Source organism: Musca autumnalis, unplaced genomic scaffold, assembly GCF_047663935.1.
Source record: "Musca autumnalis isolate F117 unplaced genomic scaffold, ASM4766393v1 scaffold_2, whole genome shotgun sequence".
NCBI classification, from domain to species: domain Eukaryota; kingdom Metazoa; phylum Arthropoda; class Insecta; order Diptera; family Muscidae; genus Musca; species Musca autumnalis.
The window spans coordinates 134,258,302-134,278,796 of record NW_027411755.1 but is presented as its reverse complement, the minus strand read 5'-3'; the positions used below and the strand labels follow the sequence as shown (position 1 = coordinate 134,278,796).

The 20,495-nt window shown below is 36.5% G+C and overlaps 1 protein-coding gene across 20 annotated transcripts in view; it reads left to right on the top strand.

Annotated features, from left to right (window-relative positions):
* Window positions 1-383: 383 nt before the first annotated feature.
* Hydr2 (abhydrolase domain-containing protein 2) overlaps window positions 384-20,495 on the top strand; it is a 60,371-nt gene continuing 40,259 nt past the window's right edge. The window contains exons 1-3 of one of the 20 annotated variants that reach the window (XM_073969407.1): window positions 384-717; window positions 2,102-2,146; window positions 2,859-3,097. In XM_073969407.1, the coding sequence (XP_073825508.1) occupies window positions 2,943-3,097 (155 nt within the window). In that variant the 5' untranslated portion in view covers window positions 384-717; window positions 2,102-2,146; window positions 2,859-2,942. The other 19 variants (XM_073969397.1, XM_073969396.1, XM_073969395.1 and 16 more) reach the window with 19 other exon arrangements.

The following is a 20,495-nucleotide window of genomic DNA, read 5'->3' as shown; positions in this document are numbered from 1 at the left end:
TTGCTTCCACAACACACAGCTAGGATGCACTCCATTTTCGATCCAAATCATAGCTTTTGATGTAGTGTTTTGGATTGATTAGGATTTCGCCAGAGTTGGGTAGGGATCAACCAACTGTTTCTTGTAGGGATCTCTAAAGCAACTGCATTTTTCATAACTCCGTGTGGACTGAATCGAAGGATGTTGTGAAATCATAACTCCACATGCACAACTTCCAAAATTTTTTGCTGGGTGCATCCGCGGATGCAAACTTTTTGCTGGGTTGTGTCTTTGATGACAGGTCGACTTTTTCCTATACAGTCGACTTCGATTTTTTGACTTTTTCAACCTTACCAATAGTCGATCAATCGAAAGTCGACTTGTATATCCCTAATCCATAGGAGACAAACAAGAACCACACAAAAACAAATAAGACATCAGACAAGACTAACGCAATAACGCAAGACGCGGTGTTCTAAACGCGAATAAGAAAATAAAAATAAAACCAAAAAAATAAACGACAACAAATTAAAAAAAAAAAAAAACAGAAAATAATTAAGTGAATATGAAAATATGAACACAATAAACAAAATATAATATTTATAAAAAACAACGAAAATCCAAATTACGGTTAATGTGTGGTGTGTTCATAGCGGATAATTTTTGTAAAAAAGGAAAAATTGACGATTTTTTTAAAGAGTAATAAGAAGTTTCTGGAAGTAAAAATATACAAATTAGGCCTTGTACACACGCTGCGACTTTTGATGCATGCATCACCATTTTCGGACTTGTAGGGTTGCATTTTTTCGTAATATTGTAAGAAGTGTAATTTTTGTAACAAACATGTACGATTTTACATACATGTTATGATTGTTGAATGCATCTAGGTATAAATTGTTGAACCAAAATTATTGAAACAGTTAAAAATATTTGTTAATATTTCTCGACAAATGTAAATAACAAACTCCGACAGGTAATAAAACTCCGACTATATGCATGGTAGAACAAATACAAGGTAAAGTTAATACTACAACAAATACAACTCGAACAACAACCACAAAGGAATTTGTTTTTGTTTGGAACATTAGTGTCAAATATAAATGTAAACAAAATAAGGAAATGTCTATAAATTATTGGAATTTAAAAAACTAATAATTTTTCACATTTGATTGAATATTTTGAAAAACATAAATGAAAACTCGTTAGATTTTCAGTTTGAATGTTTCCATATCATTCCACTAAATGCACAATATCACGCAGGAAGTAGAATTCTTGCAAAAATGTTTGGGGTCGCTCGTAATTAATTGAAAAAAAGAGAAGCTGTTTCAATCTTTTGTTTTTGAAAACAAGAAGCACATGTTTATTAGGGCTTTATTATTTTCAAGTTTAACAAAATACCACACATATTAACAAATATTGTACCGTCTCTATAAGTGGTGTTTTAGTGTGCGACATGTCGTTCGGACCTGGAGGAGGTTACATGTCAATGATATGAAGGAGTCTTTATGGGAAATTGTTTTTATTTCAGATGAATAATTTTTTTCTTAAAAAAATATATGTCCCTAATATACTTCGAACATAGAAATAAATATATAAAATGTCGTATGGAATTTGACACTAACACTACAGCCCAGTTCAGTCAGCTGGGTATTGCTGCTACCTTTTCTTGTTCTACCATGGACTATATGGGTGTTCACACAATTATAATTATTGAAATATTTTTACGAAATGTTGGGCAACAAATTGAGCAACGAATATTAATCCAATCGATTCAAAAAATTAAATTTTTTTTTTTTCTGCAATTCGCTTTTTGATGTTTTAAAAACACATTTGGAACACAAGAAATTTAGTTTCAACTATGAAGGCAATAAAAAACTAACAACATACTTATCAAATAAATTAGGAAGTTTAGTCCATTTATTTTTATTACATTCTTTTAAATCCATGATGTACATTAAATAATTTTAACATTCTAAATGGTATTAATAAATTAAATGATTAGTCATGAAATTTTACATTTCATACATTTCGTACATTTTCATTCCCTCCATCACTACTATTTTTTGCAACACAGCTAAAAAAATGGTGATGCATGCATCAAAAGTCGCAGCGTGTGTACAAGGCCTTACAAACATTGGCGAAACATAAATCACTGAAACAAAATAAAGTAAGTGGTGGGAAGTAGAGACAAAGAAAAAGAGAGCTATTCAGAAACAAACACAACACATACCTACATACATAGATTAAAATAAAAACAAACATAGCCACACATTTCTCCATAAAATCTCATGCAGAGTGAGAGATACACAACATCATTACAACAACTACTACAACCACCAACAAACCAACAATTGAAGTGTGTCATCGCAAAAAAACAACAAAACAAAGTAAAAAACAAAGTAGTAAAACAACATCAGTTGAAAATAATTGCTGATTACTTTTACAACTAATTTGATAGAAAAAAATCAAATTTGAAATTGTAAAAAAACAACACTAAAATCATCCACTTCCCCCTCCATGCGTGTGTGAGTTAACCTTCCAAATATTAAAAAAACAAATTGGTCGATGGGTTATTAACTTTGCGCAAACAGCTGGCAGTGTTTCCTCAAAGTTTCCACCTTATATTTACATAAATTATCCCATTCCCCTAACGACAAAAGGACCTCTCCCATTATTTTCTTTTGTTGCTTTGCGTTTGTTGTGTTGTTTTCCAGACTTTTGTTTTACTCCCAATCCTGTTAATAATTTTTATTTTTTTTATTTTTTATTTTATCCCGTCGTTTCCTACATTCCCTCGAACCGAACACAATACCTGCATGTTCCTTACGTATCCGCTGTTACAGTGTTCTTATCTCTATGACCGTTTACTACAATCACAGTTTCTTCAACAAATTTTTGCGGAATTTCCACACGCCCTCGCTAACATCTTTGATCGCCAACACTTAGTCCAAAGTGTAATCACAATGTCAACAGCATTCCTGACGGCCATTGCCGTAATTCTTTGCATTCTATTTCGCATTTTGAACGTAAACAGTCAACCGCTGAAACCAAGTGTGTGGTCTTTAGATCAACAGTTTTTGGATTGTCTATATAAAATTGCACCCGTTTTAAAAGAACCGTAAGTATTAAAAATATTTTAATTGTTTTACTAATATAACATCCCTACATTTGATTTAACATTAGGTTAGATTAGATGATTTTGAAGTTTTTTATCGTAGGTTATGAACACAATGAAGTACTTATGTACTTTTAAATTAAGGGAGCAGGTTGAATATTTGGACTGGATTCGGATCGATCTGAAATTTTTACCACAGGTAGGGCTTGCAGTGCAGATCACGCCAATATATATGTATATCATGGGCAGGAAGTCCATTCTTCCCGAGATATAGGCTCCGAAAGTTCGAAAAATCCCTTGGTTTTGAAATAAGTTTAGTTAAAATCGAAATGTTTCACATATAGCCGGCTTTCGGCCGGGGATTTACTACTTTATCATATAGACAGGAACAAATCTCGACTAACGCGAACAAAATGTTCGTTTAAATAGAAAATATTTTTATGATCGATCCGAATCCAGTCCCAACATTCAACTTATACCAATTTAAGTGACAAATTGATTTGGAATCGAGATACTAAATATCCGCAATTACATTTTAACCTAAGCTACATTACACTGTGCAACATTTTTAAGGCGATCTTGTGCAAACAATTCGAACTGAAGATTTTTTGAAAGTACAGACCCATACGCCAAGAAACCGTAGTTGGGTTTTGTTGTGTCAGATCCAGCTCGGATTTTATGGCACCATCTAAACATGGTTAAATATTGAGTTTTTAAAGAAATTCGGGGATATATCTCTGAAACCAATGTGAAGCTTCTTCTGACCTCTGAAGCAAATTTGTTGATAAGGACAAGACTAAAATATTTGGAGAAAAAATTAACTCGAAAAACTACATTTATTGCCTCAAATTTTAAAATTATGCAAAAATTCCACAATTTTAATACATTTCGCGCCGTATTTCCAAAACCGTTAATTTTTTCTGAATATTTTCTTTTGGAAAAATATTCCCTGGAATGTAATACACAACTCTTCAGAACATGTCATTGTTATAAAATGCCTCTATGCCGTTGTTCTCAATATATTTTTCAACGACGATTTAAATAAAAATGTCAATAATGTAGTGAAATCCGAAATGCGAGAATAAACTGTTGGTGTGAACTGTGTTTGAAATACGTGTTGTTAAAGGTGTGATGCAAAATACCACTGAAACAACATGAAGCAAGCATTTTAGAGTTTCAGAATGTTCTAAAGAATTGTTGAGAACTTTATTTGGAAGATTTTTGCAAAAGGTTACTTGGTTCAACTCCCAATAGTTTAGCCGATACTGACTAGAATTTCAGCAATTATGTAAAATGTTCTATATTTTATAGATTTTGATGCCCTAGATGGAGTTTTTCTTATGTGGTTTTTCAAAAGATAAGTTCTACTAGTTTAGGGCTACAATATTGCTAAAGACAGCAAGGCCAAATTCCTATTCGTTTCTGAGGGCCTGATGGATGCAAAAAAGTGTAGATTTAGCCCGGTTTAGATGAGGCCATAAAATCCGAACTGGATCTAACAGGACAAAACCCTACTAGGGTTTTTGTAGTCTAAATATTTACTTTCAAAAAATGCGCACTAGAAGTTGTTTGCATTTTCAGTGTTGCATAGTGTTATCCAACTCAAATGTGATATTTAATTTTCATTGTGGCTACAAAACGTATCCTTTGTCGGTACAGATCCACGTTTTGATATTGTCCTCATTGAAGGGTGCACACATTATCCAAATGAAATGCAAAAAATTTGGTATGTAGTCTTCGCTTTTGAAGTACATATTGTTGGTATAGGTCAGCATTTTCATGTAACGTATATAGGAGTCGTACCTCACGATTTTATGAATTTTGTCGGTTTTAGCCACATAAATGGCTGAAGTTTGGAATTTGATCTTCGTTGGGGGTATAAAACATTGCCGAGGAAAATGGTCGGTACAGGACCACGTTTTGATACAGCCCACATAAACGGTACATCCTGATTTTTCAGTATTTTGAAGATTTAACCGAAATGACTAAAATTTGGTATTTAGTCTCTTTCTCTGGGGTTATTAAATCATTCCTGCAAAGAATTGTCGGCATAGGATCACTCTGCCCAGACGATTTTACTTTGCAAGTTTTTCCTTGCATTCTTCTTAGTCCTTGGTCAAACTAGAGTGGTTTCATTAAACAATTTCATATATTCAAGGGTTCATAGGTCGAGCTCCATATTATATTTATGTCATGAAGTTACTGTAGTGGGAAACTCGATCTAAGAACACCCAAACGTTTCAATGAAACCACTCTAGTGTGACCTCCAACCTAGAGAGTGCTTCTTCTTCTTTATTTACTCATCCGTTATCCGGATATAAGTGATCGTACAATTCATCTTTTTTTAATATTTATCGCATTTTAATTAGAGAGTGCAGTAGAGATATTTATCGCTTTGTGATGTGTTTAAGGGACAGGCATAGGACCATTCTGTGTCCATCCAAGTCTTAACTTTAAGACCAATAAAGAGGAACTCCAGATGCTGTCTTCAAATCCTTTTCAAACCCCACGCTTCATGCCCACGTACTTAAACATCCCTATTAAACACACAGGTAATGAGTCTTATGCCATACGCTGAAACTTGTACAAAAATCTTTCCCAATTTGTTGTTGTTGTAGCAGCATTTAAACCTACCTAGAAACATAGGATTAATGCTGTGTTGGCAGTCGCTGACCGAAACACTATGGTTCCGGGTCCATCCGTTACGAAAGAACCCGCTGCCGTGGGATTGTTCCAATTTCATGAGTGTTCTTGGATCGCAATTTCATAAAATTACCATCATGGAACTCGATCTAAAATCGCATAATCTCATGAAATTTATATCGTCGTGTGGCAGGGGGCTAAGTGATTCGAATTTTCCTCCTTTGTATGTAAGATCTTTCACTTTGTGGCAAAGAGAGCACGTCCTTATCCATAATTGTGATGAAAAAGGGGCAACATACATCCAGTGTTGCTGATGTAGACGATCGTCATTTTGGTGATTTTTTGGCCCAAATTTTAAAAATGTCGATTGACTATACTATGGCTATATTTTAAACAAAATTTCACGAACGATCTTAAGGAAAACAATGTTGCCTACTCGATTTTATGACCTTAGCAAATGTTCTAATGTTTTTAGCAAATTCCAGTCAGCATTTAGCATTCTTATCTTCCTACTAATGCCATCTTTAAGCGGTCAGTCACTTTTGAATGAAAGTTTTTATCGATTTCCGGCTGTCCAATGTATTTCTTTCTATGTATTGATTTTTTTTGAAATAAATATATAAAAAAATTGGTACCTCACTACTGTACAAGTGCCGCTGATTGGTCGTATGTAACCAGTCCGTAGTCCGTGTTGTGAGAACACCGTGGGGTTAGATCGAAAGGTAGGTACCCATGTTAATCATGGCATATCTGTCCAACAACCAAATATTTCGTGGATGACCGACAAAATGCACGGCCACACTGTCAATATGTACCCAGTTTTACCGTACTGCATTACTGCAAACTCCATACTCATAGAGATAGCGCCAATCTTGTGAAATCTTCCTTTTTATAGCGGTATTTATGTGAGATTTGGTTAGATTTATTGAGCATGTTTCATCACGTTAGAAGTTTCATATTTATTATTTGTTAACATAATATTTATTTTATTTATAATCGCAAAAGTGCCATTTGATTTTAGAAGAATACCATGATATTTAATTTTGGAAAATTTTATGGTTTCATGGAGCTTTTATGTCTGCAAGAATGACCTGCTTTGATAGCCTATTTAAATTATTATTTGTTTTCGTTTTTATTTATTTAAAATCATCTAGAATGTACAATCTATCTTAGAAATTAATATACCAGTCATCTTCTCTCTGTCTTTGCCATTCCATTGAATAAGAAAAACACGCCACTAATATATTTAAATTTTGATAACATTCAAATGTATTAATGAGCTGCTCGCCATCTACCTTATCAAAAAGTAAAATGTGAATGAAAAAAAATCACAAAGGTTGGTCTAATTAATCTCCGTATCAACCAACAACAATCAGAGTTGGTCTGTCAGCCAGCCAGTCGTGTGGTTTGATACTGCAATTAACATACTAAATGGCAAGTCTGGCAGTCTGGCGGGTGCAAATTCCATTTGTGAGCGATATGACGCATACCTAATTTTTTATTTATTTTATTTCGATTTTGCCGGCAAAAAGTGTATATATACATTTTTTGTTTGCAAAATGAGCAGAGCGTTTCTGTTTTTAACGCTACCCACTACTTATGCGTCTTAGATAGTGAATGTTGGAATAAAACAGAAGAAATAAGTTATTCGTTTGGATTTTTGTTTACTAACAAAATATTACGTAATATTTGTTTATATAGATTTTGAAAAGTTGTTTTGTTTCTTTTTTCGCCGTACACCTTTGCATAGCCACACCAAAAACTCTATTAATGTTTTTAATTTACTTTTATTAATTCAAGTGGAAAAATCTTCTCGAAATTTAAGTATTTTATACGAACAACTCGAAGTAGGAGTTGTGTAGATTTGGCAAATATGTAACTTCAATTTTGTTGTTATTGTAGCAGCTAGAGTTGGGCAATCTAGTTCCCGGAGCGGATCGATCTTTCTAGTTCCTTTTCCCAAAAGGGACTAGTTCCATAATATAGTTCCATAGTTCTAAATAGTTCCGAGGCCGATATAGTTCAACGAATCTTTCTCCATCGTTCCTTTCATTCCAAATAGTTCCGAGACCGAAATGGTTCAACGAATTTTTCTCTTTCATCGTTCTTTTCGTTCCAAATAGTTCCGAGATTGAAATAGTTCAACGAATCTTTCTCTTTCGTCGCTCTTTTTGTTTCCTTCGTTTCAAATAGTTCCGAGACCGAAATGTTTTCATGGTTTGGTGGATGAGTTGTCATAAAATAAATAAATTGCAGCGAACAAACAGCAACAACGTAAGATCGACGTATGCGTTAAATTGAAGGAACCAGAAAAACAAAGGAAACTATATGAACTAAAGGAACTACAGCTCTGTTCCTTTACGTGCAAGAATCTTCAAGTTTTACAACTTTTTATTCGAAAAACGTTCCTTTACTTCAGACACCATACAATTCAAATGGGAGCAGTTTACAACTTTTACTATTTTTGCCGGTTTTACCATTTTCAAAAGTAAAGGAACAGACCATATATAAACGCAAGAGCTGGATATAGTTCCAATAGTTCATTGTCCGGAATAGTTCCTTGGAACTAGTTCGTTCCGGAACTACACAACTCTAGTAGGAGCATATGATGCTGGGTTGGCAGTCGCCGTCCGAAACAATTTTGGTTTCGGGTCAATACGGTACGAAATAACCCGCTGCTGTGGGATTGTTTAACTTGGTTTTGTGTTATTGCATGTTGCCGAAAATTGTTTGTAACTTTTATGAATAAGTTTTTGTTCAACCTCTTTTTGTCTATTTTCGCAAGCAATCGTGTTTTTACACGTTCACACAATAAGCTTTATTTTACCTAGGAGGAAACTCCGCAGTTGTAACATAATACTTTTAGGATTGTAGAAAGTGTGAGTAAATGTATTCATCTTACAACAAGGTGTAAACTCGCTTATACTGGCAATCAAGTTCGCATACTTCAAAGTAATTTTGCAATTTGTTCTGAGTATCAAAGAGACCAAAACACCTATGCGGGTAGTACCAGTTGTCTTTTTAGGCTTTTACTCAAAAATATAATCGGACTGCACTCACTGATATGGTAGAAGATCTGAGTTCGAAGATGTTTGTGGAACTAGTGTAAGCATGCAATATTTGTTCCTTGGAATATGATCTTTAGGAAGCCTTTTCTATGTAATGGACAACAAACAAGTGCTCGATTGTTTCGTCTCTACATCGTCTTCGCAGATCCTGCAGTTCTGTTATCCAACAAATTTTAACATCCCTATCACAAGTTTTGAACAGTTTTAGATTTAGAGGGAAGGACCCTAGTGCCTCTGAAGCAGTCTGGCTATCCAAATATTTCCGTTGTTGTGAAGCACAGGTTTGATGCAGGGTCGCAGCCGCTGCTCTAAACTCTTTTGGTTTCGCGTCAATCCTGTACAAAGAAAGCGCTGCCGTGGGACTGCCACGGTTCTTGAGACACACACTATTTCACCTGTAGATCAAGATACTTAGAAATCCGTTTTGCTAGTTCATAAACTACCTCATTTTCTCAACATTGGAGTGATCTGTTATCCAACAAAATTTAACATTCCTACCACAAGTTTTAAACAGTTTTAGATTTAAAGGGAAGGGCCGTAGTGCCTCTGAAGCAGTCTTGGCTATCCACATATTTCCGTTGTTGTTGTTGTTGTTGTAGCAACGCAAATGTGTTCGTTCGTGTATTATTTCAGTTATCAGGTTCCTCTGTATCCAGATTCAAGAATTCTGCAACCTGGACTGGTTGCGTCCATAAGGAATCTGGAGACAGGTGAGTGGGGTTAGCTGGGCAGCTAAACAAATGCAGTGTATCGTGTGGTCCCAATCCACGTGCTGGGCAGGTGTTGGGTATCATGGCGTCAATTCGGGCCCAATACGAATTGAGGCGGCTGCATCGTCCGTATCTTAACTGGACTAAAACCACTCGTGTTTGCCTTGGCAGCTGGCGTTCTTCTGCTGCGATGGACGGGGGTGGTTGTTGTTGTTGTAGCAGCATAGAAACCTAAGTGAAGCACAGGTTTGATGCTGGGTTTGCAGCCGCCGGGCTAAACTCTTTTGGTTTCGCGTCAAACCTGTACAAAGAAAGCGCTGCCGTGGGACTGCAAAAAGTTCTTCCTGCAAAGTGCTCCATTTCTCGCTAAGTTTTCTTCTTTTTTCCATCTTCGACCTATCGGTGAAAATGGGTGAGGTCTCCAGGATTGGTCTGCCATGCACCCACTCATTTCAATGCGGCATAATTACATTTTCTATGTGTAGAGTAAGAGAAAGTTTATTGGTTTCACCCTCTCACTTAGCCAAACCTATCTGCCTACCTATCCCTTGCAGAATGTTTGCATACCCAAGTTGTGAGCAATGCCACATATTTAGCTCTTTGAGCCTTGCTTTTTACTTCTCTAGTAATGAGAAATGATGCAGTGGCTAGGTTGGACAAGTTCGAATTATTACTTAGTTCATGTCACCAGACATCCATAGGTGCGTTCCTCAGTGTTAGTTTCGACGCACACCATCCAATATTGGCGGACGAAGTCAACAATTCAACAATTTGTTTTCCTGATGAATTGTACCAAGTCTGTTTTAGCTGGATTCACCTCATGGAGTGCCCAAAGAGAGAGAGAGAGGGCTACCTCTGGTGGCTTACTTTCTTACGGAACTCTCTCCAATGTTTGAAACGATAAGTCTTCTGTCCAGCATTCTATCAGCACAAAGAAATGCTGAGAAAAGTTAAAAAATGAAACTACACCTATTGACTTTTAGGTTAGGTCTAAGAACGAGTAACTCCATTTCGTATTTAGATGAGGATACTAATCGATTTTGTTGGCATAAGAGCTGCCCTGACTGTGTCGCAGAGCCGGAGTCCTATCTAGAAGGGCCAGAAGTTGCCTACTTTGTTCTGTCAGATTGTCGTGAATTTCTTTATAACCGTAGACTGTCCTGTTTTTGTTATTTAACAAATACAGTATGAAAACTCTATTGAGGAATAATAATAGCTCCCAGATAATCTGGATTCCTTCATATCTTATTATTGTCACTCAAGTTTTATTTTACATGGTTCACCTGGAACTCTCCGGCTATTAAATGTTCTAAAATTAAAAATTTTGTTGAAAGACTTATCATTTTTGCGTTTTTTGCCATTTCATGTGTGGTGTGTATGGAACAATAACAAAAACTATACTAAATAAATCCATGCGATTTTTTATTTTTTTTTTTTTGCTACAATTTAGATAATTGTCTGCGTTGCTTGTTTTTTTATGTGTATATGATGAGTATTTTGAGTATTTAACAATTTTGATATAAGTATTATAATAGTAGCTTATTGCTGGACAGATACATACATATGTATATATTTGTTAGTGTACGTTCATGAGTTCATAGCGTGCATTTTATTGCTATGTAGTTTATCAGTTTTTTATGATGTTGTTTTTTGTGATAGTTTTTCTAGGGAAATACCATTAATCCATTGTGTTTCCCAGCAGAATTGAGCATACAAGTGTATGTGAAATGAGTATAGGTGGAATTAAGCTATAGTGGGGAGCCAAATTAAAGGACAATAACTATGTCAGCATCAAGCCTGTTTTACTCACAGTTGAAAATAAAGAAAAGATCAGGCTTAACAAATCTCTGGTATTATAACTTCATCTTGAGTAGTTTCTACAATTTAAGAAACTATGCTATTTAATCAATGCTAGTCGATTTAAGATGGAGTTCTTGGAGTTCGAAACTCCAACAAGACAACTTCACATATTTCAGTCGTGGTTAAAGTGTAAGCGGTATGTTCCGAATATATCGGCTACGAAAACGTGTCTGTGTTTTTATGTAGCCGAAATATGCGAAACCTTCGGCTTACACTTTAACCACGTGTCATTTATGTTTGGGGCGATATAAAGATGATCTGACAAAATTGAGCTAACGATAGAAACAGACAACCTTCTCAGATTTTAGAGCGGCCTTCCCTTATACCTTCTGGAAAGTTCATGGAAAATAAGATTTTAGCTAGGCTAACAACATTTTTAGATCTTTTGCGCAATAAATTTAAATTGGTTGTTGAAAAATGAATGGATTATGGAAAGCTACACGAAAAATTCAGAATGTATCCGATAAAATAATACCCCGTTTCAATTATAGTATGAAGAAAAACATATGAATATACAATTTCAATATTCAATAGCGGAAGAAGAAGGTGTCAAGAACTGGTAACGTGTGCGTGTTTTTTTTTTTCATTGGGAGCTAATAACTTCCTACATATTGCCTAACAAGTATTCTTTCTCAAAGAACAACGTTCTTTTTTGTTCTTAAATTTTCTTCTTCCGTCATCATCAGAGCTATCTTTATTAATACTATTTGCTAATGTTATATTGTTATGATGTTTTATTGTGGTTAGCAAATTCGTATCTGCAATTATTATTTTTTCTTTTCAAAATTAAATGACACATTTATTCCTCTTTGTTTTGCAAGTTATGCAGAAAGAATTATTTAGAATTTCCAGTGATTAATAATTTCCAATGACTTCGCCACTGTCACCACCACCAATACCATTTTTAGCAGATAACGCAAAAAACGCTTCACCCGTTTTTTTTACAAATAAAATAGCTATTGTTGCTACCAAAGATACGGAGTGCGTTAATAATGTGAGTGGGTATGTACTGCAGTTGCATCAGTGTCAATGCCATATAAGCGGTGACCTGACATAATGCACAAACAAATTTAACCAGTTTTAGTTTTAATAGCAAGGGGAACTAGGCTAGCTATCGACGTGTACCGTGACCACTCGACCTGCAGAATTTATCGTTCCCACTAACAACTTTAACGCTTTCAATACTGCTGAGGAGTCTTTTAGTTTTGCAGTGACACCAAAGTAGTCATATATATTCTACAGTCCACCAAAAAAAAAAAATATGACAAAAAAAATTGAAGACTGACTACAGAAATGATCCTGTGAAGTATATATGATTGTATGTTCATTTTCCGTCTTAGTTCGACTCTGGCTCTATTTCCAGGTCTAGGAATGTGGCTGCTTATATTGGTTGCAACCACAAAGCTACTGGAGTTAGTTGAATAGGTTTGACAGGGCAGCTGAAAAGGTGCAGTATGTCGTGCGGGGAATAGGAATAGAAATAGGATAGGTATAGGAATTTAGACGGTTGCACAATCCAATGTTTATTGCATCTATCTGTAAATGATATCCAAAAATGTTTGATGGTTCTCTTTTAGAATGTTGGTCCTCTCTCTAGATCATGAAGAACCCTCTTGACCTGCCAGGGTGGGGGAGTCCTATCCACCGTTCGGTAATTGAGATGGCTCTCAACTCGCAACGAGAGCATGCCATTGTGATGCCGCACTGGAAGAATCTTTGACTCTGCAGTTCTCAGAGCGGGTTCTGAAATGTTTGAATATTATTCCACAGCGTTGGACTTATGTTCGCGGACCACACTGACGCCGCATAGATTGCCACACCGGGTCCATCACTTTATATGTGGTCAACAAGGTTTCTTTTGATGTAGTCCATAACGCCGAATTTTTTTTTTTTTTTGACTTTGTCCGATTTTATGATGTGCATATAACTCCCAATTTAAATTACTTTCTATTACGTCGATTAAAAAGATTTTGTTTTCAAATTAAGATTTGAAATTCGGCGTGATTTAAGAATTCAACCTGTAGATTAAGAAGAACTCTCCTGATATACCTGGGCGTTGGAAGTCTTTTCACAAGATTGTTGCAGAAATGTTCATGGCGATAGCACCCAAGCAGGTACTACATCTTAATGAAGGTGGTCTACTGGTGTATGAGGAGGCACCTTTTTGCAATCCTCAGGGCGGCATTCTGTTAGGTTTGAATTTGTTATTTTAAATTCAAATGTAGTATACAGCCCTAAGGTTGAAAGACTGGGCATTATAAAATGGAAATAAATTGAAAAATTTAATTGAATATTCTTCCATTGCGTAGCTATAATGTTTGCATACCATACTGGAGCCGCATAGCTTACCACAGAGCGGCCTGTTGCTTTATAAGAAGTCAATAAGGTTTCTTTGTTAGTGCCCCAAGTGCTGCCGACCCGTGACTTGGGTGTTCTTGTTCCTACTTCTGATCTTAACGCAATTAGTAGAGGCTTGGGAGGACGATTTAAACATTCTACCTAATCATATGTATATAGAGGAAAAAGCTACGAATGTTGACATTATCGAAGAACTTCAATAGGTCAAGAGTCACCGTGAATGTTCGGTCGCACGGCTTATAGTTCAGTCCTCGACTGATATATGTGGATATGGCGTATAATGCTGTTGTGGTATATTGTGTGGAATCCATACTGAAGTTGGGCACCTAGGAAACTTCTTCTGAAAATGGGGAGGCGCAAATATGATCTGGCGCCTTTACGATTCGCCTTCGTTAGTATTCATGCCTGGCTTCAGTAGCGGCACCACACTGTCAACTTTCCAGGCTTCTGGTATTATATGGGTATTTTTGAAATTATTGAGGGCACTCGTTAAATACTCTACTCCGGATTCATACACTTTTTAAGCGTTACCATAGAGATTGCGTCTGGGACCACGTTTTTGAGGATTTCTCAGGGTTTCGGAGTCGGAGTCTACGAGTCGAGCAATTTTACTGGAGTCGGAGTCTGAGTCGAAAATAACTCGACTCCGACTCCGGGCAATTTTTTCTACAATATAAAAATATAATATTTAATTCGGGACACCAATTTTTTCAAAATTCATTATTTATTTTAAAGGAGAGCAAACGGTATACCATACAAATTCAGAGAACGATTCACAGGATATTTACTGTCATTTGAAGTCTAGTCTTTTCATCTATTACAAATTGCATGTCCAGAATATTTTTGGTCCAATTGATCCTTTATTTTTGTTGCAAGCAATAGTTATGTTCTTTGACAATCGAATTATAATTGGACATTTAACGTCTTTTATGTAAGTCTTCTGTCAGAAGATCTACTGGTCTTCTCAAAAAAGTCTACTGATCAACTTGATCTTCTGATCTTGTATTTTGTTAGATGTCATCCTTGTTTTTTTATTAAAGGACTTGTTGAACACCTATGAAGGACATTGTGGTCGCTATCTTATGGGTAAGAAGGGAGAAAGTTATCTCCTTCACCTCCTCTCTCTCTCCTAAAAGTTAAAAAATGTTCATGTTATATTTTCAATGTCTGGCGCAAGAGAGTTCCTCCCAGAATATTCTAGTGCTTGTACTTTGTTGCTATTTTCCAATGTAAGATTCAGTAGAAACAATATACATAGATATGAATTTTACTTCATATTTATGTTCTGTAGTTAAGTATTATATTCGAACGGATGTCTCTTCTAAAGAATATGTTAGGAAAAACCAATAGATTAGCCTATATGGACCCAAATATACGAAAAAGTTAAAAATTTTTGCATATTTTATTAACGTTTAGCGGTATAGGAATTTACACTCGGAGTCGACCCGGAGTCGGAGTCGTGAAAAAAATTGGTCTGGAGTCGGAGTCGACCCAAAAATACCTCGACTCCGAAACCCTGGGATTTCTCGCCTCGAATGACATCTACAACTTTGGCCACCACAATTTACGTCGTGGTATCTCCTCAGTGTAGCTTACTTCTCTTCGCCCTGCCACTCTCGGGGTGCTCTAAAAACTGCCGGTTGTCCACAATTTAGGTCAGGTTTAAGGGTGCGTATTGTTCATCCTGGATAGGTATGAAGTTCTCATTGGACTGAAGATGAAGAAGAAGTATCCTGAATATTGCTGCGTTGTTGATCGATGGTTTGTGCTGGAAATATAGAGAAGAAAATTTAATAGTTATGTAGCAATGATAGGTGTTTGGCAAATTTAAAACGACAATGCGTTCTATGTCTAATAGGAAGGTAAGAGTATCTATCTTGTATCTACAAAATAGATGTTCTGTTCACATAACTACTGTAATCAATGCCACTGTCATCTCATGTTGGCGTTAGATATCTAACCCTACAGTGACTTGTAAAAAGTTTCACAGTAATTTTAATTGAGAGGAGGGAGGTCGTTCTACGATGAGAGACCACAAGCTAAATTGCTTTGGATATCCAACCTATTACGAAGTTTGCCGGTATAGCAGCACATAGATGGCCGGATAGTTTCATTAAGTAGAAGGTCGATAGACTTCGAGCCACCTCGAGCTAGTTCATCAGCTAATTCGTTTCCCACTATATTAGTATGACCTGGAACCCAGCCAAGTTTAACGATATTGCGCATATCGTGCAGAGCTTTACTGCAATCAAGGGTGGCTCTAGAATTTATGGCCCGGGATTTGATAGGTTTGAGGGCCGTTTGATTATCGACATATCGCTCATTCACTCAAAGAGTGACACATTTCAAAAAATTCAGTTTCGAGAAAAACGTGTTTTAGGTTCGCGATTGGAATTTGACTTCCCAACTTAAAAAGATTATTATTCAAAAACTAAAATAACTACTTGGACCATATTTTGCAAACAGCTAGCCAGATATCAGTGCTAAATTTCTGTGCAAGATCAAGTATCATTTGAATTGTTTTAGTGCTTCATAAACTCAAAAACCTGTTGTGTTTAATTATGCGATGCTCGTAGTAAATAAAATAAAAATAAGATAAAGAAGAAGCTGTAGAAAAAACAGAAATTGCTAACTCAGAAATCGCATTTATGATCGTCCAGAGGAGATTTACTTTCAGCCCATGTGTCCCTACTAGGAAAGACCACATGTCATTCAATTCAATCTGACTATCAGTTAATTCTAAGACTTTCGCATGTCCGAAGTGTGAAATTTGTCACGATCCTGACTCTCAGAGCCTAAAAGCCGTCTTCGCAGACTGAAACTGGATTAGAATGTCCAGAGTTTGGAGATCCAGGATTACGTTTAAATCAGTATTGATGCAGTTCCTTGCACATTTGATAGTTTAGACAGTAGGGCTTTATTCCCAAGCGCTTGCCACCAAACAAGTCCAAGAGGGGCAGAACAACGGTTATATACAACCAGTGTATGACTTATTGTCTCAGTCCCCAATTGAGTTCTTGCAGGAGTAGAGTGCAATAAGTCCTTTCTTCGTCCGTTCCTCGATATTTCATTTCCATGTCAGACGGTGGTCCAGGATTATACCGAGTTCATTTGCTTCCGTTGAAAGTGCCAATGCAACACCGCCCAAAATTAGAGATCGGGAATTTGGAATTTCCTTGCGAATAGTAAAAGTTTTGTCTCTGAGTTAACTCCAAGATCATTGTCATTGGCCGAGTTGTGCCAGACCACTTTGTAATAGATTCGAAGTAGAATTCTGAAACTAATTTTTTGAGTTACCGACAAAAATCGGTAAAATTGAAATGAGGTCGGTAAGTTAAAAACTAACATAAAGTTGTCGCTAAAATAAAGTTGCCGCTTATTTTCGTTTATATTGTACCGATTTTTGTCGGCAACTCAAAAAATTAGTTACAGAATTCCACTACAGGCAAGGTTTAATCAATGGTCCATCCTCCAGTCCATTGATGTTCAGCCAATCAATTTCCAATATTTTAAAATGGTGAAGTGTTTAAAAGATCCAACACTGCCGTCCCTTATCCATTTTTACTTATATTTCTTCATATCATTGTTACTGATAAATAACCAAACTTTAATCAACGATGAAGAGTGGGAACGGATTGAAGAGGTGATATTTATTATAGACATTATTCAATTACTTTATTATTTGTGATTTCTTTACGGTTTGTGGCTTTTGTTAAACATTTTTTCGTATTTTTTGCTGACTTCATCGATGGACGTGGATCGATCAATTTAGTGTGTCTAATAAATTCAAGTGTTTGTCGATTTGAAACTTTATTATTATTATTATTTGGAAATTAACTGATAATACAGAGGGGAACGCTCATGAAGTTAAAGAACCTTTTGGAAGTTTTGGATTTTTATAACTTGTTTGGTATGTTATTTTTTCGAAAGCTAATAATAAATGTCAAGTGGATTAAGAGTCACACATACAAAATCAGTTTGAGTAATGAAATATGGGGCAATACAATGGGCAAATCTTTAGATCAGAATTATAGACTTCCGGTCTAGTTGCGGGGTTTCTTGGAAGTAGATGATTACCAAACAGGATTTAGCAGATAATTTTACTTGACTAAATACCTCTCACTTCGCGCCTCAACCATTTTGTACACCCCATTTACTGCTATTTTTTGCGAATTTCTTGGGGCTAAGATCCATTATGGTATTCAAGAAGAAGAGTACACCCTAGTTCGCCCATAAAATACTCGAAAAAAAACCGTAAAAGGGGTGAACAAAATGCTTGAGGCGTGAAGTGAGAGGTCAAGTGTGTCTCAGAACATACCCGAAAATGGAATGAAAGTGGCAATTAAGATAGACATTAATTCGTACAACAAATAGATTTAAAGATAAAGCAACAGTTGCTTCTCTTATATCAAAGAGCTTTTGTGGCTCTATTTTCAGTTTAATTTAATTTATTTCACATTTTGGTAACCAGATTAGCCGTATCTTATTTCTATACACTTTTATTTTCACATAAATGTTGTTCCAATATCCCAAAAATTACCCACATCTACACAATTTTTGTTATTTTTTCGCAATGCTTTTTGCCCACGTTATTTTCTCTCTCTTTATTATTGTATATTGTGCACGTACACAAGTAGATATGCCTGTGAAAAATTTGTGTGTCTGTCTGTTTTTGAAAAGTTCTTACTGACCTCATAAATTGATTCAATTTATAATGTCATTCATGGAAATGTGAGTCAATGCCAGTCAATGTGTCGTCAACAGGAATACTACCGTTTCAATTTTTTTGTGCAAAAAATGTAAAAAGAATCTGTGCAAAGTGAAATATATATGTCTTTAATAACATAATAAAGTAATGAATTTAAAATATAAAAACAAAATTGCATTTACTTTTATTTTAGGTGGTTATCGCAGGTAGTTTATTTCTGTAACTGAGCGCTAGGGCTTTCTTAAATTTCTAAACAATTTATCGAAATGTTATTGTTCACTTAGACGTTATGTCGCATATATACTCATCTCCCCGAGTCATCGTAAACTATTGTGGCACCTCGTCGATTATGAGGGCTCTAATGTAATGTAATAACACACCCCTCTTTGCACTATCACCTTCGGGGTGTTCTATAAACTGCCGGTTAAAACAACAAGCTCACAAAATACGATCTGTCACTGTTACGTAGTGAAAGTAAAAGTAACGGCAGTTCTTCTTTTCTGGTTGTTTCAAGTGGTATTTTTCCCCTTATGCTTGACTGAGTCCCGTCACCTCTGCTGGGAAATTTGGTATTATTTCGAGCATTCCACCCAGCGACGGCCGTAGTAGAACCCATATTCTTGTCGATATATGGTTCCTGAAGAAAGGCAATGTCTATTTCTGAATTCGTGAGGGACAAGAGTAGTTCGATGGTAGCAGCTTTGCAATGATGCAAATTAATGTACAGGATGCGTAGCTCTTGCCGCTTCCCTACTTCCTCAGTTTCGTGAGATGGATTTAGACGGAAACGTATCCATCCCAAACTTAAGTTCAGTTTTCCCTCACGCTTTCTCATAGTCCATAGCCAGCCTAATGTCCATACCTCCATTCTCTTTACAAGGGGTTAGACTAGTGATAGACAAACCAGATGTAAGGAGATCTAGATTTTAAAACTCCAGGATTTTCAGTATGAACTTCCTTTCCACTGTGTGTGGGGAACCCTTGCTGGAAACACCTTTCTGGATGATATCTCAGAAATGGATACCCTTACCCACGATTGGTCCCTTCCCAAAGGTCACAATGCTATTAACTAACTGCCTCAATAAGAAAATCTCGATTTCTGGTTATGACACTTAATGATCAGCCTGGTTAACACCATGCAGAAACAATGATTCTCCGAAGACCGTTTGGCCGATTCTCCCGTCGGTGTCAGCGCGATGATTGCGCCCTTGACCATGTGCCTTCCTCGCTTTTCCTTTGGCTTTCTAGGCAATGTCAGCTGCGTAGGAGGTCGATGGGTTGACCACCTGAAAAGTCAACGTCTTCTTGGGTGAGGCTGGGACTCTTCTGAAGATCGGACCTGCTTCACAGTTTTATTCTTAACTTTTCTGGCAGTTCTGTCATTGGGGTCATTTTACTCTAGTCATCTCGTCGTCAGTTAGGGCCAAGTTGAGAAACATGTCCTCCGGGAGTATGTCTCTATTCTGTTCTTATGGAACAAGTCTGTCCAGTTGGTCGAGGAGCTTTGCTATCTCGATGTCGAGGATCTATCCTGTCTCAATATGCTATGCTCGATAGTCTTCAGAGTCTCGTGTAGGTTGTCCCCGTCCAAGGAATCGGTCCTGTGTACCGTAAAGGGATTTGCACTCATCTTGACTCTGTCGTTGTCCTCACTGAAAGCCGGTTCGTCAACATTCCTATCAGAATTGATACAGCTCTTTTCACACTTAATAGTTTGGGCAGTAATGCGCTATTCCCAAGAGCTTGCCACCAGGCAAGTCCACCGTTGGTTATGTGCACAACCACGGTTTCATACAGCCAGCGTATGACTGACTTATGGTCTAAGCCCCTAACTTGCAGATTTAGAAGTAATAAGAACTTTCTTCGCACGCTCCTCAATAACTCTTTTTCACGTCAAGCGATGGTTTTGGGATTTACCAAGGTATTTAGCATCCGGAGAAAGTACCAAGGCATCTAGGTATCTAAGTCCTACCAATATCAAGAGTTTTGTCAATTTATTTGGAACTTTTCATTCATAATTATGCGTTTTAATTTTAATGATTTTTGTCGGTAAC